The following is a 24,592-nucleotide window of genomic DNA, read 5'->3' on the forward strand; positions in this document are numbered from 1 at the left end:
CTCTTTGTAATCTAAATTATCGAAATGTATCATACATGCCAATTATTTTTCATAATTTATCTGGATACGATTCACATTTCATTATTAAGGAAATAGCCACTGCGTTCAAAGGGAAGACCGACATACTCCCCATCACGAAAGAAAAGTACATTTCTTTCACAAAACATGTCATAGACACAGCCGATAAATTAAATCCACACAATTACATAAAACTACGGTTTATAGATTCATATAAATTTTTAAATATTAGTCTCGAAAAATTGGCATCGTTTCTAGGCAAAGAAAAATTAAAAATTGTACGTTCCAAATTTTTACACTTGTCTGACGAGGATTTCAATTTATTGACATAAAAAGGTGTATTTTCGTACGAGTACGTGGATTGCGTGAACAAGCTGCAGGACATGTGTTTACCGCCGCGCGAATTATTTTTCAGTTCCCTGACCTCTGATACTGTATCCGAGAGCGATTACACACACGCCGAGAATGTCTGGAAGCGATTCTCCATTCGAACATTAGGTGAATATAGTGATTTATATTTGAAAACAGATGTTTTATTATTAGCTGATATTTTTGAAAATTTCCGCGATAAATGCTTAGAAAGTTATAGTCTCGATCCCGCACATTATTACACTCTCCCCGGATACACATGGGATGCTATGTTAAAATACACCAACATCACTTTCGAACTGCTTACTGACATTGACGTGGTAATGTTTATAGAACGCGGTATACGCGGTGGCCTCAGTCAATGTTCAGGCAGACATGTGCGAGCCAATAACAAGTACATGCAGACGTACGACCCATTGAAACCATCCTCATAGCTTATATACTTTGACGTCAATAATTTGTACGGATGGGCAATGTGTCAACCGTTGCCCTATGGAGAATTTCAATGGGTCAAAGATGTCTCAAATTTTGACGTGTGTGCAATCGCTCCTGATTCACCAACAGGATACATTCTCGAAGTTGATCTCGAGTATCCTCGAGACCTTCATGATGAGCACACTGATCTACCTTTCTGCCCGACACGCGATAAACCACCAGATAAGCGTGAATATAAACTTTTAGCGATCTTGTATGATAAGAAACGTTACGTCATCCACTACCGCAACCTGCAGCAATGCACGCGTCACGATCTTCGTATCGCGAAGATACACCGTATATTACAATTCGCACAATCTCCATAGCTCTGTAAATACATAGAGTTAAACACACAATTCCGAACCCTCGCCAAAAATGATTTCGAAAAAAATTTGTATAAATTAATGAATAATGCGGTGTTTGTTAAAACCATGGAGAATGTACGCAATCATGTAGACGTTAAGTTGTTGACGAAATGGGCGGGGCGGTATGGTGCGGAGGCAATGATCGCAAAACCAAATTTTCATAGTCGAAGTATTTTTGCGGAAAATTTAATCGCCGTTGAACTTAAAAAACTTGAGGTAAAATTATATAAGCCGATTTACGTAGGTATGTGTATCTTAGATATTTCTAAAACGTGTCTATATGAATTTCACCACGAGTACATGTTACCTCTGTATCGTGATAAATGTAGAGTCATGTACACCGACACCGACAGTCTCGTATATCTCGTCGAGTGTGAGGATATTTACGAGACGATGAAACGTGATATCGCTAGGTTTGACACGAGCGATTATCCGGTCGGCAACACATACGGTATGCCTTTCGAGAATAAAAAAGTTCCGGGTCTAATGAAAGATGAGAACAATGGTATGATAATGACCGAGTTTGTTGGACTTAGAGCAAAGATGTATGCGTTGAAGGTGGATGGAAAGAAGGATACAAAAAAGGCGAAAGGTGTCAAGAATAGTGTAGTAGCGCGAACCATAACGTTCGATGATTACACCCAGTGTTTGAGAGATGAGATCGAGATGACGCGCCGCCAATCATGCATAAGATCCAAGATGCATGAAGTATATACGGTGTCCGAAACGAAAATTGCTTTGAGTCCGTATGACGATAAGAGATATCTTATACCCGATTCAGTTGAAACGTTACCGTGGGGGCATTATCGAATACCGCTTTAATATTTTATATTTAATATACACATTTTATAGTTTTACATTATAATTTTATTCGTATTTTTATATAAAAGTATTAATAAAGTACAAGTATTAATAATAAGAATGTATTAAGGATGATGGAAGGATGATAAAGAAATCTCTCTCATAATATAAAATTAATAATGTATTTTATGTTTATACGGTTACATTGTACTTTTATGTAAATATAATAAAAACAATTTTTATATGGATTAAATAACATTGTCTTTATGTATCCATGAATTATGCGCTCCATCGAATCCCAACCACTTGACATAAACCTCATCTCCTTTTCTGCGTAATATTTTTTCAACAAGATACACGTCAGGATTTGCAACACGCTGCAGCTCATATTCGTAGAATTTTTTAGCGACAGGTTTTCCATAGGAATCCTCCAGTACATATGTCGCAGGATTGGTACGCTGTACTTTGATAATTTTAAATATTTCCGTAGTCCAGTGTATAGCCCTTCTCAAAAACAGTTTTGAATTTGCTGACGCGCACCGAGTCACCTACTTTAAATCGCGCGGGTGCTGCAATTTTTATGTGACTGTACACAGTGGTTAAGAGTTTTTTAGCGATTGCAGGCGTAACATCGATGGGTCGCATGCCGATAGTTCGATGCTTTCGTACATTGTAATCTGACACGAGACGTGGCAGCAGATCGAGCCATCTATAATTTCCATTGAGTGTAAATTGTTTCCACATAACGTTCTTTAATGTGCGGTTAAAGCGTTCGACAACTGATGCTTTCATTATGGAGTACGTAGAATAATGATTAATATCATGTTTTTTTAATAGTTTCTGCACGTTTGCGTTATAAAATTCCTATCCTTTGTCTGTTTGCAAATTTTTCGGACATCTTTCATCTTTCCGAATTATCTTTGTAATCGCAATAGCAACTTCGCTACCACTCTTGGCTTTAAGCGGCACAGCCCATGCATGCTTGCTCAGCACGTCAATAACGGTGAGTATGTAGTGATAACCTCGGTTAAATCGCGTGTAAGGATGCATCTCAACCACATCCGCCTGCCACAGGTCATCATATCCGCGAACTATGACACATCTTCGAGGAAAATTTCTTCTCGCCGGAGCATGCAACTCCTCAACCAGCAATTGTTTCTCAGACATGTTTGGAGTATAATATGTAAATGACACATATATTCGATGTATCGACTTTTTTACTCTGCACGATGAGTCACCGCGTCGAGCTGTCTTTGAAACTCGTTTAGCATATGAGCTGTAATTTCCACTCTACTTTGAAGTGCCTCAATCTTTCTCTCGATTTCATCCTGTCGATCTTTTAAAATTTTCACGGTCTGCTGCACGTATCGTTTATTGGCTGCATCAGTATCGTCTACAGGCAGCGCTACACGTCGAATTTTGCGCGACTTTGCATCAAAATCAGTGGCAGCCATGCAAAGAGCGTTATCGCGCACGTAATTTCTGACTAATCCACTCCATTAATAGTATGGTTCCGCACCACCTCTTCCAAGCGATGTTCCAAACTTGTTGATTGACATTTCGATGTTGACTAAATGATTTGTTTTATGCAGTTTTAATTTATAATAAGACCAACCTCGCGAAGTTCTTCAATAATTAATAGAATCTCGTTGTCGTGAGCATTGTGGCCTGCCTCGAGCAATCAAAGGTGATCCACAAGCTCGTTGGGATCATCCCAATGAACATAATCGATTTTGTTATCATTTAATGTAATAGCGCTCGGTATACCTTGTCCAACTTTTGCGTCTGTTACTAAGGGCGCAATTATATTTTTATATTTAGACCCTTTGTTGCCCATTACTTGATTATGTGCAATATGCCCGCGTCTATATGCATTTGTTGCCAATAGAATGTTTTTATAATTCTGCAGGTCACTATTCGTGTACATGTTGGGAATTTTCATGAAAATTAATTCATACAGACCAGGCGTTCCCACATATATTTTACCATCTATGACTATGCTGTCATTCTTATGTATGTCGATGCGTTTATCGCCGAGCATCATTCCAAAGTCGGTGAAATAAACTCCATAAACAGTATCTATTATGACTGGTTTTTTACCACTCAGAACAGCTCCCATATATTTTTGAACTAATGGACCATAGTGTGCGTGCAACTTTTCACGTCCTTCTCGCGTTTCCAACTGTTGTCGAATAGACGTCACAAGCGGTTCATTGGCTGCGACTTCAAAAACGTCTTCGACAGAAGGTACATGACTGTATGATAAATCACTATTATGTAATATTTGTGATGTTTCATTCAAATTAGTTGGTACAGTTTTTGATCGTCTCATTTTTTTAACAGGAGTAGAGGTCATTATAGAATTGTTAAGCGAAGCGTTTAATCGCTTTCGTTTCGGTTTTGGTTCTGAGTATTCGTCTTCCCCCGAAAAGAACGTTTCATTCTTAATCGGATCTGATACATCACCAACAGTGTTTTCAACAATTTGTTTTAATGGGCTTAAAGTGTCTCTCCAACGCCATCTGTTCTTGCACTTTATCCGCTTTCAAAGCGCGATATTTTTTGCGAATTGAATCACTCGTTTTCGCAATCTCTTTCACAATCTTCCGACGATACTGTTATCTGTGTTATCCATGTTGAGAAACGCTACTTGGTCAACGCATCGAAAACAACTAACTGCTTTATGGTATTGCGAAGTCATTAAATCCTTTTCGATACCGTCCATTAGCGAGCGCACTATTCTTATCTATCACTAAAAATCCATACTTTTGTTGCCAACAAGTATGACATAAATTGCTAAAATCCTCGTAAGACATATCAGTATTTACATGATCGTTGTATACATGTTTTAGATTAGTACCATCCTGCTTGAATAAAATTAGCAAATTCGCATTGTCGCGTATAAGATGTTTCGGTATCTTTGCATACGTCTGACAGAGATAGAAGCAGTCGACGTGTCGCATTGCAAAGTAGTCTCTTATCGTATCTTGCTTATTACACGCCACGTCATCAAAGATAAAAATGGAATTTGGAAGCGCTTCACTCAATTGAATAACATCACAGTTATTGGAGAATGCAAAATAACTAACTTCTTCAATCGGTGTCAATAAATTTTCCAAATATCGATATTTCGGTTGTTGTAATGATTTCGAGTACACATTCTTAAAACTTACTCCATGCGGACTTTCCAACAAGCTTATTAATACGTTTGTCTTGCCACAATTTGACGGATCGCAAATTATACCGCGTATAGAACTCGGCAACATGTTTCCATGCCTCCGTATCTTTCGTTCGGACATTATCCTGTCATCGAAATTTGTTATTTTAATTGCTGGTAAATGTTGTACGAACCGCATATTTTTCCCCTCTCATAAGAACTGATAAAAATTATATTAAGACCGATCTATTTATAGAGTCGCGCCGAGCAAAATTGCTCAGTATGTAAAATGTTTCTCATATTGTTACATCCCTCCGATATACTCGATTTGAGCGCCGAACAGTTAGAATTCGTGTCAAAACCTATTTTGCTACGCGTATGTGGTAACTATATCGAACACGTGTGGGACAGGCTTCCGGAACATATAAAGACTGATCCAGAGGTTCGAAACTATCGTCGTTGCTACGAGCATTATAATCAATCGTGGCAGCAGACGCACATCGACGGCCCCGCACCGTTGATAAAGAATTGTCGCGAATGTCAGCGGTAGGTCGTGGCTTGTTAAATCGTGCGATAAATGCACTTCCTTTTGAACTGCATATTCCTGGATATCAATTTTGCGGTCCGGGTACTAGGCTGAAAAAGCGATTGGCCAGAGGCGATCGGGGTATTAATCCGTTGGACGCGGCGTGTCGCGAACACGACATTGCGTACTCCCGGAGCAACGAACTCACCGACAGACACGCAGCTGACAATACACTCGCCGCGGAAGCGCGAAAACGCATTACAGCGAACGATTCGACTTTCGGAGAAAGAGCTGCTGCAGCAACCATTTGGACAGCTATGAAAACTAAGACGACAATCGGTGGGCTTGAAAAAGAAAAAAAGAGATTAAAAAAAAGAGATAAAAAGAAAAGAGCGAGTAAACGAATACTTCCGGTAGCGAAACGCGGAGGTGTTTTACCCATTCTACCGCTATTGGGAGTTCTCGGCTCGTTGGTCGGCGGAGCGGCGGGAGTTGCGAAAGTTGTGAATGATAACAAGGCAGCGCAGCGTCAGCTGAAAGAATTAAAACGTCATAATCACGTCATGGAAGGTCATGGAGTTTATCTCGCCCCATACAAGCGTGGACAAGGAGTTTTGATGAAAAGAAAAAAAAACGTCAAAAAGACGTTAAAATACCGAAAGGTGTAACTACCAACATACAATTATTACAGCTAGCAAAACGTATGCGCATTCCATACTTTAGAGGAATTTTTATGCGTACGGCATTACCAACAGCTGGAGCATATCGAAACGAGAGTGGTATTGTAAATTTAAATAATGCTGAAGGATCGGGTACACACTGGGTGGCATACGCAAAGAGGGGAGATCGCGCTATATACTTTGATAGTTTTGGCAATCTTAGACCGCCGAAAGAACTGGTGCAATATTTAGATGTAAAGCGGATTGAGTACAATCACACGCCTTATGAACGTTACGATCAAAGCAACTGCAGTCAACTGTGTTTGCGTTTTCGTTATTGAAACGAATACTGAGTTAAATTGCACAATGTTAGCCTTTAAATTGATTATTAACTGTTTTCTCCAAACAGTTAATAATCAATTTAAAGGCTAACATTGTGCAATTTAACTCAGTATTCGTTTCAATATGTCATTGACGTTTACGCTAACCGGCAAGAGTAACATCCTCGCGGTAAGCTATTTTCCAGCCGTAGATTTGAGCAACGGCGATTACGAGCTCGGCCTCACAGATTTTGAAACATATTATATCATACCTAATGTAAATTCGTCGAATAACAAATTTTACTATGACAAAGACGACAAGGAAATTATGATTCCCGAAGGATCGTATGAATTGCGTGATATAGATAGATATTTGAAACGCGCAATTTTACAATCTCATCCTGATGTTGCGGGAAAGCGGACGTTTCGCAAAGAAGATGAAGATGAGAGCGAATATCCGCTGGTGATTCGTGCTAACAATAATACAATGAAGAGCGAGATTATGTGTGCTTATCGGATAAATTTCATTAAGCCTAACAACATTGGATCGTTGTTGGGATTTTCATCGCGTCGTATTCTTAAATCGCGATTGTGGCATGAATCGGATGCACCTATAAATATCATAAACGTGAACATTATTCGCATAGAATGTAACGTGACTGCGGCTGCGTACAGCAACGACAAGTGCGTACACACGATACACGAATTTTCGCCGAGGGTACCACCAGAATATAAGATATCGGAAACACCTGCACAGATTATTTACCTTCCAATCGTCGCACGGAGCATTACTGATTTGACGATTCGCATTGTAGATCAGGACGGTCAATTACTCGATTTTCGCGGAGAGGAGATTACCGTTAGATTACACGTACGAAGACGATAACGTGAGATGCTCGTGTTGAATGAGCAGGTGAAGGACACAATTTTTACACCAATCAAGAATATTCGACCGTGTGACATAAATTGTACGACAGTTAAAAATATTCGATCGTCTGATAAAAAGAAACTCTCCGCGTCAAACGTTGAATTTTTAAAATCATTGGGATTCGTCGTACGAAATATCTAAGATGTCTAACATCTTGAACATTAGAGGCGAGCCGATCTTTGACGACAGCATCGTCAAGATTGAGATTCACACGTACAATCCGTACGCCAATACCACTTTTGGATACAGCGACGAAATAAGGATACCCATACAACAACAGGATTTATACACGTTACCATGTGAAAGTTTTCTCTACGTCGAAGGAAGATTGGTGATGAAGAAGAAAGACGATAAGGATAAGGATGAGATAAATATCGGAAATAATTGCGTGGCGTTCATGTTTGATGAAATTCGATATGAACTCAACGGTGTGGAAATTGATCGCAACAGAAACGTTGGAATAATCAGCACTCTCAAGAACTATGTATCGTTATCATATGACAAAGCAGTAATTATGCAGAATCAGGATGGGAATTTTCGTATAACCTACCGGAAGGATACTTCAACTTTTGTGTACCGCTTAGTGTATTATTGGGCTTTTGCGAAGATTACAAACACGTGATTGTTAACGCTCGTCACGAATTGATCTTGATACGAGCGCGCAACAATAACAATTCTATCATTGGAAATTCTACGGCTCAATCGGAAATTGAATTATTTAAAGTGCAGTGGCAAATGCCACATGTTACGTTAAACGAAGTCAACAAATCATCTTTGTTGCGAGCTTTGGAGAGTGGACAATGTCTAAGTATGAGTTTTCGCTCCTGGGATCTGTACGAGTACCCTTTGCTGCTGAGTACGACGAAACATTCATGGGCTGTTAAAACTGCAATTCAACTCGAGAAACCGCGCTTCATTATCTTCGCACTGCAGACTGGTCGAAAAAATTTCATGTCTCAAGATGTTACAATCTTTGACGACTGTAATTTGACCAACGTAAAACTTTATCTAAACTCTGAATTTTATCTGTATGACGATATGAATTTAGACTTTCGTAAATCTAGATATGCAATTCTGTATGATATGTATCGACGTTTTGGTAAATCTTATTATGGATATGAGTGTGAAACGCTGCTCAACGTAATCACATTCCTGGAAAAAGGACCTTTTGCGGTCATTGACTGTTCGCGACAAAACGAATCCGTCAAGAGTGCTACCGTAGATGTGCGCATAGAATTTGATTGCAAAGAAAATGTTCCCGCGAATACTACCGCTTATTGTCTCATTTTACATGATCGTGTAATTAAATATTGTCCGTTGTCCAACGTAGTGCGCAAAATCATGTAACATCAACTGATAAAAACTGAGATATTTGGTATTAAAGTACAGTCTTGAAGAGTTACTCATAATGATCGTACCGACATTTATGGATCTGCAAGGATTCATTGTCGATAAAAAATTTATCGTAAAGGAAGTGGCGGTACTGAGAAAAGGATTCGTTCTCACGCATTACATTTTTGCTAGCCCCATGCCATGGCGTGTTCTTACAAAATCCGACAAGTCTTGCGCTTCTTGGTTGATTGCATATCATCATGGATTGCAATGGAAAGACGGGATGATACCGTACAGCATGGCGAAACGTCTGATTACATCTGCAGTGTGTAATACGGAAGATGATGATGACAGAAAAACTATCGTATATGTTAAGGGACTTCAGAAACGAGAATGGTTGATAAACATACTCGATACCGATGATGGGATATATATCAAGACATTGGATGCGGATTACGACGACATTGAATCTTTAAATAATCTAGATGTTAGTAATACTATACGATGTGAAAAACATGTTAAGAATTGTGCTTTACAAAATGTATTTAAAATATATAACTGGTGGTCGCAACACCAAAATAATTGCAAAATTTTTTCAAAATAAAGAAAAATAAAACGCAATAAAATGTTTATTTCTACTTTTTCCTGTACATATAAGATATATAGATGTATGATGCAGTTTGATAACGGTTCGATAGCTGTACGATGCGGTTCAATAGCTGTATGATGCAGTTTGATAGCTGTACGATGCGGTTCAATAGCTGTATGATGCAGTTTGATAGCTGTACGATGCGGTTCAATAGCTGTACCATGCAGTTCAATAGCGGTTTAATAGTGGATCGATAGCTGTATAATACAGTTTGATAGCAGTTCTTTATCTGTATGCTGCAGTTTGATAACAGTTTGATGCAGTTTGATAACGGTTAAATAGCTGTACAATGCAGTTTGATAGCTGTACAATGCAGTTTGATAGCTGTATGATGCAGTTGATAGTGGTTACATAGCGGATCGATAGCCGTATGATATGGTTTGATAACGGTTCAATAGTGGTTCGATAGCGGTTCAACTATGATTCGGCAGCTGTATGAAGCAGTTTGATAACGGTTCTTTATCTGTACGATGTGGTTTGATAGCAGTTCTTTATTTCGATCGAGACGTTGACCGAGGCGTTGGCCGAGGCGTTGACCGAGGCGTTGACCGAGACATGATATAAAACGGTCTCGTTGATAAATCACGTACGTTTTGTTAGACAATGGCGAGCGCAGATAAAAAATTTTATGAAAGCTGACGTGGCTGAAAATATGCTTTTCAAATTTTATTTCTCAAGCGATGGTTTAATTGTGATTTGATAGATGTGTTTGGTTGCTGTACGATGTGATTTGATAACGGTTCAATTCTAGTGATGCAGTTTGATTGCTGTATAATGCTGTTTTATAGACGTATAATACGGTTTGATAGCGGTTCAATTCTGGTTCAACAGATGTACAATGTGGTTCGATGGTGCAGTTTGATGTATATGATTCAATATAATACATTTAATATGCTCTTTATGGAGTTGTTTTAAACACTGCTTTACTTCGACAGAGACGTTGACCGAGACGTTGACCGAGACAGCATCATATAAGATAATCTTGCTGATAAATCGCATACGTTTTAGTTCTTGTTAGACAATGGTAAGCGCAGATAAAAAATTCTACGAAGCTGACATGGTTGAGAATCTTTTTCAAATTTGTTTCTCAAGTAAAAGTCACGTACATCTTCACTATATAATGATGGGGGTCTGCTCCTCAACGCTAGTTTGGATCGCTCGTGTCGTAGTTGTAAAAGCTTGTGTCGAAGTGAACATGTCAAACTTTGTTGGCCATAGATTGCGCATTGAGTATCCGGTTGTGGGGGTAAGTACAAAAAATCACTCTCAAATTGAAATATATTCAAATTATAGCAATATATTCTTTTTAAATTAAAAATATTATATTTTTATTTCAATACTGCTAGTGTATTATTTTCTATTATTTTTTCTATTCGACACTTTTTCCTTTTTTGTTTAAGAAAATTAAATAATAAAGTATAATTTTCTTGATTAAACTTTTTTATATAAAATTTTAAAATAAATTTAATAAATTTAATTTCAGTACGTGTACGTTGGTGACGTCCCACATGGACCGACCACGGCCGTTCACGGCCGTACCTATGTTCGGGTGCCGCAGAGCCACATGTCAAGCTAAATAATGTAGTGTCCATACGTGGGCCCGTTGGTCAACAGGTATATAATATTTGTTTTTGGATGCAACTATACAAAATTTGTTTTTGGATACATGCAGCATAATTAAATAAAAATGTTTTTTTTTACAGCCCTATTTTGGATTCGATGAAATCCGTATATCTGGGTTCATTAATATCGCCGCAGCTCGGTGGAGGCGGTATTTCCGCCAAGGGGACCAATGGCGGAACGACCAAAATAGGGAACACGCATACGGGCATTATAATTTTAATGCCGATGTGTGGGACCTTAGGCGATTATTTGACATGGAGCCACCGTCCGAAGATGGGGAAATCTGGGAGTGACATTATAATTACTTTTATTACTTTTTTAAAAATAATTATTACACTTTTATTACACTTTTATTATACTTTTATACTTTTTATATACTTTTTATACTTTTTAAATACTTTTTTATACTTTTTTATCCTTTTTTTTACTTTTAATACTTTTATACTTTTAATAATTTTTATATAATAAATTAATATACATATATATAATGGTTTAAAATTGTTTATTTTCCCTCTTGTTCCCTTAAAATATTACAGTCCCTCTCCATCACTCTCTGTTCTACAATCTTATTGTACATTAAATTTCATTTAATTTTTATCACATCGTTTAATAACCTAATTTTTTTAAATAATTAAAGTTTTAAATATTAAAGTTTGCCAAACTAAAATTTTTTTAATTAATTTATACTATTTTATTAAATAAATTATTTTATATATATAAATCATTTTATTAAAATAAATATTATAATAATCATGTGTACGAACGGATAATTACAGTTAAATTTGCAAATGTTATCATATTGTTCATTTTCTTTAAGTAGTTGATAAACGAACCGAAAAGGTGCGATGGGTGGGAGCGTATGTGGTCGCGTATAAATGAACGGATGAAAGAGAAAGAGATAAGGTTGCATGGTTGGAGATATCATGTACGGGCGAGAGAGACAAATTTACAATAGAGAAGGAAGAGAGCGAGCATCGCGGCGATGGTGGAAGAAAATAATACACTGCTGTACGATGCGGTTTGATATCAGTTCAATACCATGACATGCAATGTAATTTCATAAACATATTCGTAAACATAGTCCTTCGTTAAGGGGTTACACCAACCTAGACGGTCGAAAAACAGGCCTAACTTTGATATTTTATTCCTCCTAAACGGGTAGTGGGAATTAAATGAAATTTTGGGTGATTATTGACTTATGTTTCAACAATATAAAAAAAATTTTTTTATTAAACAATGGCGACGGAAAGCAGAAATATGGCCGCCGACACACATTGAGGTTTGGAAAAACGCATTTTGCGGTGACCACTGTCCCGTCTAAACGATCCATCTGAAACAAAAAAACAAAATGGTGTTTTTAAGTTAACAGTAGTGGTTTGTCGGTGACGATCGCCGATTGTCGATTTTATCGTTTGTTACAAAATGGCGATGAGTTGAAGTTAAAATTTAAAAAAAAACGAAAAATTTTTGTCCTTTTCATTTTTTTATTTTTTAATGAAGACCGATTAAAAAAAAAAGAGATCGTCACCGACAAAAGAATGTTTCTGAGAGTATTGTGTAAAAATTTGAAAACGATCCATCCATTAGTTTTTGAGATCTGGTGGTCACCGACTTTGAAAACCATGTTTTGAGAAAAACGCGTTTAAAGTTTCAAGTTTAGTTCTACTATTGTTAATAGCCGAATTTTGCACTTTACCTCTAGTCGACAATTCTGGGGCCATATGAGATTCCTTCCACATCAATAACAGCAGTGCTTTGTGAAGACTTTTGTTGACAGCGAGCAATCTTTTCTTCGCGCGTCGCCTTCTGCGCTCGTACTTCGGTCACATTGATGCGCGCTCGGTCTTGATTTTCGCAATATGCAGCACAATTCTTTTATTATCATTAATAAATATGCGGCAGCATCTTCATTAAATGTGTATGCAGCAATATTGGCAGCAATTTGCACAACGTGTGCACCGCTGTGCTGCACTTTTGGCGCTATGCGCCAAATCAGATTGTTCAAACTTTCGTTAACGTTTTGCGTAAATCCACCGACGCATTTCTCCAGTAAATTATCACTAGAAAGTTGTTTTCAAATATTGGACGAATGGCTTTAATCACATCATCGTCCAGTGGCGATTTATGTTGATATTGCTCCAATTCGAGCACTCGAACGCTTGATCCCGTTTTACTCAACTCTCTGTAATTCCGGCATTTTTTCAGATATCAACATAAAACTTTCAGGATATATTCTCGAAACTTGAAGCTTCAAGAAAATGTAATAAAAAAAAAATCGAATTTTTTTTTCCGCTAGGTTGGTGTAACCCCTTAAGGTGTATGCAGGTATAAGAGGTGATTAGAGCGAGCTATCGTGTCATGATTGAGATATGTGGTCTCTGCTTTCTCTGAAGCAAACTCTATCATTTTAATATGTCAGCTCTTTTAAGCTCTCTCGCGACTGTCATGCTGTCTTCTCAGTTCTTTATATTAGTCGCCCACGGTTTTTTATGGTGTGCATCACGTTGTGCATCACATTATGCATTCGTATATTCCATCACCCCCCGCATCACCCATTCCGGGAATTTTGGCGATTGTTGATGCCGCTGAAGATGCGGGGGAAGTGGTCGACGAACTAGTAGACCTACGCGAAATCCCCGATCGGGAACAGAATAATGATAATGATAGTGATAGTGATAGTGACGGTGACGGTGACGATAACAGTAATAGTGGTAGTGACAATGATGATTCCAGCGGGGATGAGCTAGACTTTAATCCCCGCGAGGTCCTCCAACCCCTTGTGGTCCCAATATGGACCACATGGGGGTATCCGATTTTGAGGGGGATAGTGACTCCTCCGAGGAGGGGGAGGAGTAACAAGTAATTTTTAGTTGTGTACTTATAGTTTTAGTTTTAGTATTCTTATAGTGTAGTTTTATAAACTGAGACATGGGGCTGCTTCCGCGGTGAGTGATTATTTTATTATTTTATTATACTCATTGTTCTCTTTCACACTTTGCATGCTCTCGCTCTAACTCCCACACATACTGTTCTCACTCTCTTTCTCTCATATTCGTATGTGCTCTTTCGCTCAACCGTTCCACGGTGACGGTCACAGCTGTGGAACGTGCCTGTGAAACATGATCCCGGTGGTAAGAGCACCGCGGCGATGGCTGCTGAAAGAGATCGCGGGTGAGAGAGAGAGATTCGCAACAGAGGGAGAGCGCGAGTACCGCGGCGGGCGGCGGCGGCGGCGGTCGCGGACCCCGATTCCCCCTCTACCGGTCGCGGACCCGAAAATCCCGCGTTAGCAATTCCCGCACCGCGGCCGCGGACCCGAAAATACCGCGTCAGCAATTCCGCGCCGCGAGATCCCCGATCCGCGTGACGTCATGCCCCCGCGCGCCTACGAGTTCCCCCCGCACACCCGCTCCCCTCTCGGAGCTCCCGAGTTAGAACCGGCCTAGTCTTAACTACTCACATAATTTCACAAATAAATTGTATATTTCGGATTACTTTTGTTATTTAGTGTAAATAAAAAACGTATAGCTTTTTAAGTCTCACTCTTACTGATTAGTATTACCTTTTAATTTATTATATTTGTAATTAAGAAAAGAATAAAAAGAAATGAAAAGAAAAAGAGAAAATAAATGATAGAAATCCACTCTTGGCCAATTTGTACATCTTTTTCTTTCATCAAAACGTGTATCAATTAAGAAAAATTTATCATTTGCGAAAGAAATTAAACAAATTAAATCACAATATTCTCTGTTTTGATGATTAAATTATTTAATATTTTACTTTCCGCCTCCAAATCAGCAAGCAATATTTTATAAATGTTTTTTAAATATTTATTTTTCATTATTTTTACATTATTAGCGTTTATTATACAAATAATATTTATTTAATATTTATTAAACGTTAATTTTATATTTTAATTATTTATTTTAAAATAATGATTAAAAAATATTTAAAAAACGTTTATTTAACGTTTAATTAATATTTAAAAATTATTAATTTTTTATTAAAAATAATAGTTTAAGAAGATTATTTATGTAACATTTATTTAATGTTTGTTCAAAATTTATTTTAAATTTAAAAGAATAATATTTAAAATAATATTTAAAAAATATTAATTTAATATTAATTTAATATTTATATTTTAAAAATTATTTAAAATAATGAATTAGGGCAAATATTTATATAATATTTAATTAATATTTATTTAATATTAATTTAACATTTTAATGAAACTTTTTTTAAATTAAAATAATATTTACATAACATTTATTTAATATTTATATAATATTTATTTAAACCTTTAAAAAAATATTTTAAAAAACATTTAAAAAAATGTTTATTTAATATTGATTTAATATTTATGTTACAATAATTAATTATTTAAAATAATGATTTGGAGCAAATATTTATATAATATTTATTTAATATTTATTGGACTTCCGTTTCCGGTGTCGAAGAGTGTGAGGGTAACTTTACATGCGGCGTAATCTGCGTACGCGTAATCTGCGTATCTAGTAACTTATAAGTACCTATTGCACATGGAGCGTATTTTGCGTAAATTTTCTTAAAACCTATCAAACCTGACCAATAACAAATCAAACCTTCTGTTATACAATAAAGCAGAAATATTAAATAGATTCTCGATTGGTTGTTATTATTTTGATGTTCCACTTAGTATGCGTCATGTGCAATAGGTGCTTTGCATATAAAAGTGCAATGTAGTATGCACAGTGGAATTAGAATAATAAATAACAACGTCCCTTTTTTATATCTCTTCTTGTTGTACGTATTTTTTTATCTTCTCATTTTTTATTTTTAATATACCCAGATAGCGCAAAATATATATTATCATTGTTCGAGACTATAACAATCATTTTAGAGTTCTAACATTTCCTTTTATTGGCTCTGTTTTATCCGCGCGTAGTGAGAGCTCCTGACAGCTATCGAGCTCCGTGTAGTTCATTTCTTCGATGCACCGAGTCGCGCGGCGCTGTCACTAGCTCCTCACGCGCGCGATTTTCGTTTGCTCGCATCGCCAGTAACTATGCATCTTGGTAACTATGCAAATAAACAAGCCCAAAAAAGGGCACGTCCAAATCCATGCCCAAATAAGTCTCGATATCGGTTCCCTACCGCCCCTTTTCTCGCCTCCGATCGTAATTGTTTTACGATGCATAATTCTTCAGTCTCTTGCAGCCCGGCATCGAAATCAGATCGTCCAGCAGATCTCTCCCGTCTTCCGCCGATCCTAGCTGCGGGGATTCACTTCCGCTTTTCCCTATCAGTCGCGCCGTGATAGTGCGAGTGAATTATTAATTAATCCGTTCCGGCCAAGCAATTCTTAATTTTCATATCCGCGTGAATGTTGTAAGTGTATTACGTCCGTGCGCAGGTGACCGTATCTTTCCCGCGAACGTCCTCTGCCTCGCGCACAAGATCTCCGTCGGATCGCGCGCAAGATTTCCGGATTCGCGAGGGCCTCGATCTCGAGGCTCTGCAAGATTTCCGCGTCGATTAGGCAGCGCAATATCAGGGCATATCAAGATATCCGACACAGTGTAAAAGATACGGTTCGCCCCTCGCTTCGAGCGTTCGTTTGTGGAATAAATAAATTAAGTGTGAGTGATATCTACGCCTACGCCTTATTCCTATCACCTCCCGTGAACCTCCCGCATTCCTGCCCACTCACTTCGCGTCTCTATCGGGACGGATCCCGGCAGTCCCTACGTGCGATCGCGTTTACCTCACGCACGCGCGAACAATCATAAATATTTATAAATATTTTACAAATTTATTTTTAAACAATATTTTTTAAAGATTATATAATTATTTTTTATAAACCATTTAGAAATGGTACAAAAATTATTATCAACAATATATAGAATATTTTTTAAAATGTACTGAAAAATATTTATGGTATATGAAATTGAAATATTCTTTATATTCTTTAATAATAATGGTATAAATATTTATTTTTAATATTTTCATAAATGTTTATTATAATTTTTTTTATACAAACTCGGACATAAAAATATGAAATATTTATTATAGATATTTTTTCTTTTTAAATTTAAAATATTTCGTGCTAGCTGGGATTATTAAATTGTAAGTATTTAAAAGCTCATTTCTTTAAAGCCTCATAAAACCTTTTGGATATGGGTTCGGACGTTGTCTTAGCAATTAGCATACTATTGCAAAAGCGGAGGAAGACGAAATTATCGCTACGACATCAGAAAGTTAAAAAACAAAATATCTTAAAAGTTATTGCGCTGTGGAAACTTCTGGAGCGTGAAGATGAAGAAAAAGAAGAGAAAAAGAAGAGAATATGGGTTCGCCCAATATTCACACAATTACGAAGACATTTACAAGGAGCCAGTGATAATCTAGTTATAGAAATGCAGCTACAAGACCAGGAAATGTTCTACAATTATTGTAGAATAAATATAGAAACATTTGATTAGTTATTAAATATTGTTGGACCTTTTCTTGAAAAACAGATGGTTGTCCGAGAGCCAATATCAGCTCGCACACGACTACTGCTATGTTTGCGTTACTTATCTTCTAGTGACAGTATGACTTCAATATCCTATGCATTTAGAATTGGAATAAGCACTGTTTCAAAAATTATTTCTGAAACGTGTGAAATATTGTGGAATTCTCTTCACGAATCTGTAATGCCAACAATAAATAAAGAGAATTTGTTAAAAATCGCGAATGAATTTGAAAGAAAATGGAATTTTCCACATTGTATAGGTGCGATAGATGGAAAACACGTTGTGATTCAGGTAAGTTTTTATAATATATAGAACTTTTATTTGTTATTAAAACTGGTTAAAAATTAATCTTTGATAAAACTTTTTTGTTTGTTCACAGGGGCACCATCTCCTAGTGGATCAGTATATTTTAATTATAAAAAGACGCATAGTATTAATTTATTAGCAGTTTCGGATGCTAATTACTGCTTTACACTAGTTGATATTGGAGCCAAAGGTAGACAGAGTGATGGAGGTATCTTTGCAAACTCAACGTTTGGTCAACAGTTAGAAAAAAATCAAATAAATTTGCCACAATCGAGTGCAATAGAACCTAACGGACCTCTTTTACTATATGTATTAGTAGCAGATGAAACATTGCTCTAAATCAATATATGATGCGACCGTATCCTCAATGTGGCCAATTAAATCGTCAAAAAAAATATTTAATTATCGTCTAAGTCGAGCAAGAAGAGTAGTTGAAAGTTCATTTGGAATTATGGCAGCACAATGGCGAATCTATCGACGACCGATAATTTCATCCATATCTACTGCAGTAACAATTGTTCAAGCAACTACATGTTTGCATATTTTTGTAATAAAAGAAGAAAGCATGTTGCCTACCTTCCAAAGGCAGTACATTCACATTACTAGAAATGACCTAGAAAATGACTGGATTAACGGTGCATTGCGACAAAATAATGCCGACAGATCTAACGTACAGATTCAACTTGCTTCTAGTAATGCTGGCAGATCTAACGCACAGATTAGATTTGCTTCTAGAATACGAGATGATTTTGCGTCATATTTTGAACACGGCGGAGCAGTAGCTTGGCAGTGGGAGAAAGTCCTTAATAATGATTTTTAAATAATATGTATAAAACGTTAAAAAGTTACATGTACGTTTCATTTATTAATAATATTAATAACATAAAAAGTTAGTTTTGTTACGTCCAGCCTTATAGGATTTAACTCTTTATTTGGTAGGAAGGATATTTCGGGGAAAACAGGTAAGGCAGGGAAGAACGTAACAAAACATATAGAATTCCCATAGGCACACTGATTAAGAGAGGGTAGGTGCCTCGGGTCGAACGCACTTTTTATGACTCAAAAATATAGGTCAACATGCCGATAGGCCCGCTATAACCCGTTTCAAGTCGTACGTCCGTTGGTCCAAGTTTCGAGTCAACGAATTGAATCGCTTTAACTCGGGATCGGACCAGGTGCAGTCTTTGTTTGGGATGAGGAAAGGTCGTTATTGATTAAAATAAATGGTGAAATTTATGTAACAAAAAAAAAAACAAAGTATTTATTCTAAATTTTCCAAAATGTCATAATAATAAGAATATAAATAGGCGCTGAAGTCGTGATTTAACATAATTTGTTGGCTATGAATTTATAAAGATTAAATTACAAGAATGGTTCTAAATAAATTTCGCAAGAGTTTACACAGTTTAAAAATACACAAAGGGTTATAAAAATAGATTTTCGGTCGAGTTTACAAAAGTTTTAAAGTTCAACAAAGGATTATTAATAAAATTTAAAAAAATACACAAAGGTTATTAATATAAATTTCGGAAGTGTAAAACTAATGGGCAGCTTTTTGCTGGTGAGTGACATTATATTTTAAGTTATTCGGGGAGGGAAGGAAGGTCGAAGAACACTAAATTCTCCGAAGGGGGTCGGAGGAGAGGAAAGTCGAGGAACACTTTGTTCTTCGAAGGTAGTAGTTGGAGAGGAGGGTCAAGGAACACTAAGTGGTAAATTATTTATAAAATAATAGGAACGTGTCTTAAAAAATTAAAACGAAAGGGAGTAGATGAGTAACGTAAAAACAAAGAAAGAAATTGTGATTGTAAGACTTACTCATTACTGGTTCTCGAATAAATCCGTTGGAATCGAAGGGATTTCTTGACCGGATGGAACGGCACTAAAGTTTACTTGCGCACTGATTTTACATGGTTACTAACTAACTAACTAACTAATTAACTGAACTGACTAAAAACTCTAAACGTAACTCTAAAAACTCTAAACGTAACTGAACTCACAATTAACTACTCTCTTCAAGATTTGCTATTATATATACAGAGTCTTACAGGGGGAGGATTCAGATGTAGGTGATTCAAATATTCTAATTGGTAGGACTCTTTTTCAGGATTGTGGGGGGTGAATTTTACGTTTTCTTATTGAAAAAATAATTTTTCCTTTTTGACCAATCATACATTGAGTCGAAAGTTTCTGTTTCCTCCCACATTCTTTTAATTTTAGCGAAGGGATGCGACTTATCGCGTAAGTTATCTTCCCTTTGGGTTCAAAAGATAAATAGTTCTTTATTGTGCTAGACGTGCTACGGTAAGATTTGCAGATGGAGGAAACGGTTATTTATTTTGCTAATGTTTGGATTCTTTATTGCTCATTTTTTATGAGGAAACGTGAAACCTTTTTGTATTTCCACGTTCAGAATTTATTATTTGTTGACTCGATATTCAAAAGGAGTCGAGATTATCAACTTGATCGTTTCGTCCATCCATGTTTGTCATCATGCATAAAAAAAAAATTATCGGAGACCGTTGAAACAGAATTTCTTTTGTAAATTATTTGTTTCTCTGACGAAGGGAAATCGTGGAGTCTGCCGGATGTAACAGTTTAATGCATATTTATTCAATTTTTTCTCACTCTTTATCTCGTTATAGACATCTTAATAATGTATACATTATTCTTAAATTTGTATCATACTCATAATATTGTTTACCATTCACGCGTTTTGTTCGTATATTATTGATTTATTTTGTATTATTTTATATTACAGTAATGCAATTGCAAGCAAATGTCACATTTTAAGTTAGGTGACGTATTATCACAACCTTTTAGCCATAAAAAAAAAACTTTCTACATTAATAGATTAAAATATTACTTTTACCGGGCTATGTATGTACTAATCTCGCAAAGATGCTTTTTTTAAAACAGAAAAGAAACATATATTAAAATAATAGAAAAATAATTAAAAACAAAACTTTAGTTTCGTACATAATAGTCTTGTAACTCCTTAAACAAAAAAAAAAACAATCATCGTGTGGAATTAAAAAAATGACGAAAACAAAATACATTGCACGAAATTATTTGGCTCTTTATAACAAAGAAAAATATTTAAAGCTATTGATTCTATGATAATGTGAAATGCAACCTATTAAAAGTTTTTAATATTAAATTAAATATTTAATTATTAATAATTATTAAATTTAAATATTAAATTTTTAATAATTATTAATTATTGCTCCTTAATAATTTCTTTTTATGCACACAATGCTTTTTTAGTTGCTTATTTGTGCATTTTGTAAAAACTAATAAAAGCCAATCAAAATACTTTGTAGGTAAGAGCAAGCAATTCAGCAGACAATGCAAAAAGCATTGTGTACTCTAGACTTTAGTTAAATAAATAGTTATTTATCGGAATCTCGATTAAAACAAGAATCTTTCATCTCCGCTAACAATGTTAAAAAACGTATTTCTAATTTAGTTCTGGTTCGATATGGCAGTCTTCGCATGCCTTCTCCTAAACGAATAAGAAATCCGTCTAGTGGATCTATGTGTGTTGCTGGCTCTTTCAGAGCTTCTATTAAAGCTTCTTGCAAGGCTTCTTTTTTGTTCCCTAAAACATAAACGTAAATATTGCTAGATATAGATATATATTTATACACGTTGACACTAAAAAAAATCTTATTATAAAATATGTAAATATATAAAAGCACTTACTTTTCGCAACAGGCTGCCCGTGATCGTTGATAGGGTTTTGTGTCAATTCTACAAAAAAATCAGTATTTTTGCGTCATTATTTTTTAAATATAGTTTTAAAAAATATTAACTGTAAAAAATGGAAATATATTAAACATGCGTTTTGATCCTATGGATCGTGCTTCTATAGATACTTTGCTTTTAGTTAACATCGATGGAAAATCTTTTGTGGGTGTCGTCCGTAAAGAAATAAAAGATGTTGGTGGAGAATTATTGGTAGCTAAAAGCGTTAAAGGCTCAGTGTTAATATTTTCATGTTGCTTGTTCGTGTTTTCTATATTAAGTGAAGTAACCATTTCATTTTTAGCACTGGCATCTGTCAACGAACTCACTGTCCTAAAATTAATGAATGTGTATATTACAAACTCTAACTTCGAATTAAATTACAGAACTAATATATATTGGGACGCAAAAAATTAGTTTCCTTTTCAGTATAAATAGGTCTAATAACTTACGGTCGTGTCTGCAATGAATCGTTCAGAAATCTCATAAGAGCATAATATTGAAATTTTGACTTCTTCTCGACACTACCTGCTGATCCACTGGGTATATATGTTTCAATTTTTTTACGGGTTTTTATGTAATTGTCTCGCAAATATTTCCATCGAGCTTTAGCTTCCTCTGAACTAAGAAATCCTTTAATAGAAAATTTAATTTTAAGCTTTTAAGATTATTTATATACAATAAAATAAAAAAAAGTTTTCTAAATAATTTGATATACTTTGTAGTATATTTGAAACTTCAACTCATAATGCATTTTTCCGCAACACTGTTCTCTCTGAAGCGGGTACACGACAGTCATAAAGCCCACGTTTGCTTCTAACAGCTTCAATCAGTAACTCATCTAAATTTTCTTTTTTGTTGACAAACGTTGAGTCCTTTTTCACTGTTAAAAAATATTATTTAATTTATGTAGTAAAACAAAATAATATTATTTAGAGCCATGTAGCAATCATACATATTGTCACAACAGTTTTCATCAACGTTGATGTGATCTACATCTTCAATATAGTGTTTGAAGCATTCATGATCAATAAAATTTGTGTTGAAACGGAAAAGCCATCCGCAGTATCTACACTTATGCTGTAAAAAAAGAAATATCTAAATAAAAATATACAATAAGGCATAGCAATTGCTAAAATTAGTCCAAATATTAAATGACAAAATAATATCACAATTATTAAACATAACCATGAATTATTTTATCATACTATACAAATGTAAACATTTAATTATCTATTAAATAAATTATTTTGAAAAATAAAGATTATAAAAATGAGCATTGAAAGAATTTGTTATCTTACCCGAACTTGATCCATCTTTTTTAATTGTTTCACTAAAAAACACCGTTTGTTACCGTCTACAAACACGCATTACACAAAGAATTGAATTTGATGCGCAAGTTGGCGTAGAGCACTAAAAAAGTAGGTATTCTCACGTCCGCCATTTTTCTTTAAACTAACAAGTAACTAGCATAATGTTTTATATATATAATACATCGCAATAACCTTTACAGTCTCAAGATCATAAATATCGTGTCTTCGTTTCATTGTCGCATAAAGTTTGGTGCTTCCAAAGATTATTGACGTATATATATACAAAAGATACCTAATTTTTCCTGCTAGTTAGAAGAAAAATGGCGGACGTGAGAATACTCACTTTTATAGTGCCTTAGTTGGCGTATTGGCAATAGTAAAATGCATAAATAACTAGGCGGATTTAAGTATTGTAGCGGAAATAATTTGATTGGCTGACACGAATTTGGCGCAAGTTACGCCGCATGTGACGGCATCCTGACAGGCGTGTGAGTGACGTGTGATTGAGTGAGTGGTTAAGGCAGTAAAGAGGTTGAGAATAATTGTGAGAGGGGCGAAGGTGTGAGCAGGTACGTTAGGTGGAGTAGTAGAGGAAGAGTAGGGTCGAGGAGAACAGTAATTAATTAGTTTGGAGGAGAAAAGTAATTAAGAAGGTTAGAAGGCATAGATAAAACAGGAGATATAGATAGGGAGCGAAGTAAGAGAGACAGGCAGGTAGTGATGCGCGATTCTGATTCGATTATTTGAGAATCGATCTTTTTTCACTAATTAATCGTGATTATTAATCGATCATTCAGACAGTCGATTATTAGTGAATCGATTTTTTTTCACAATTTTTTTCGATTTTCACGATTTAATTAATTTTCAAATTTTGACCAGTTTCTTAAGGCCTGGTCTACAATGGATGCCGTAAGTCGTGTCGGATATCGTAAGTCGTTGCAGGTAGTCGTATCATTGTCGTTTGTCGGTAAATTTACGACTTGTGTTCTGCAATCAAGTTCGGAAGTCGGAAGAAGGATGACGCGTGGTTTAGGCCTGGTCTACAATGGATGTCGTAAGTCGTATCGTAAGAAATTTAACCAATCATGTTCGCTTTTCTTCTCTCTTTCTTCTCTAAGATCAACTATGATTGACTAGATTTCTTACGACACGACTTACAACATCTATTGTAGACTGGGCCTTAGTGAAACTGGCGTGTGTTAACCTAGATTATTATCTCACTAAGATTTTGAATAGACGATCATCATAAAATAACATTTTAAAGAGAACATATTAATAACTTTTAAGGAGACCCTAATGTACTTTTTCATAAAGTTCAAAGGCCTTAATCATTTCGTTGATGAAGATATTGGTAGATATGGTAAAGATCCAAATTGTATAGAATGAATTCAGAAATTGTGACATTAGGCAATCTATTGATACTTTGGATTGCAATAATAAAAATCAAATTGCTTCTTTTGAAAATCAAGCGTATAAAACGATGGTGGGTAAAACCCCATATCTCTCGTGAG

General features: G+C 35.8%; 1 protein-coding gene across 1 annotated transcript; it reads left to right on the forward strand.

The window, feature by feature from the left end:
* The first annotated feature begins 1,260 nt into the window (after positions 1 to 1,260).
* Positions 1,261 to 2,065, forward strand: LOC118645816. Its single transcript, XM_036287540.1, has one exon. It carries the CDS (start codon positions 1,266 to 1,268, stop codon positions 2,046 to 2,048), a length of 783 nt encoding a protein of 260 aa, XP_036143433.1. The 5' UTR covers positions 1,261 to 1,265; the 3' UTR covers positions 2,049 to 2,065.
* The last annotated feature ends 22,527 nt before the right edge of the window (positions 2,066 to 24,592 follow it).

This window comes from Monomorium pharaonis, chromosome 5 (genome assembly GCF_013373865.1).
Source record: "Monomorium pharaonis isolate MP-MQ-018 chromosome 5, ASM1337386v2, whole genome shotgun sequence".
NCBI lineage: Eukaryota > Metazoa > Arthropoda > Insecta > Hymenoptera > Formicidae > Monomorium > Monomorium pharaonis.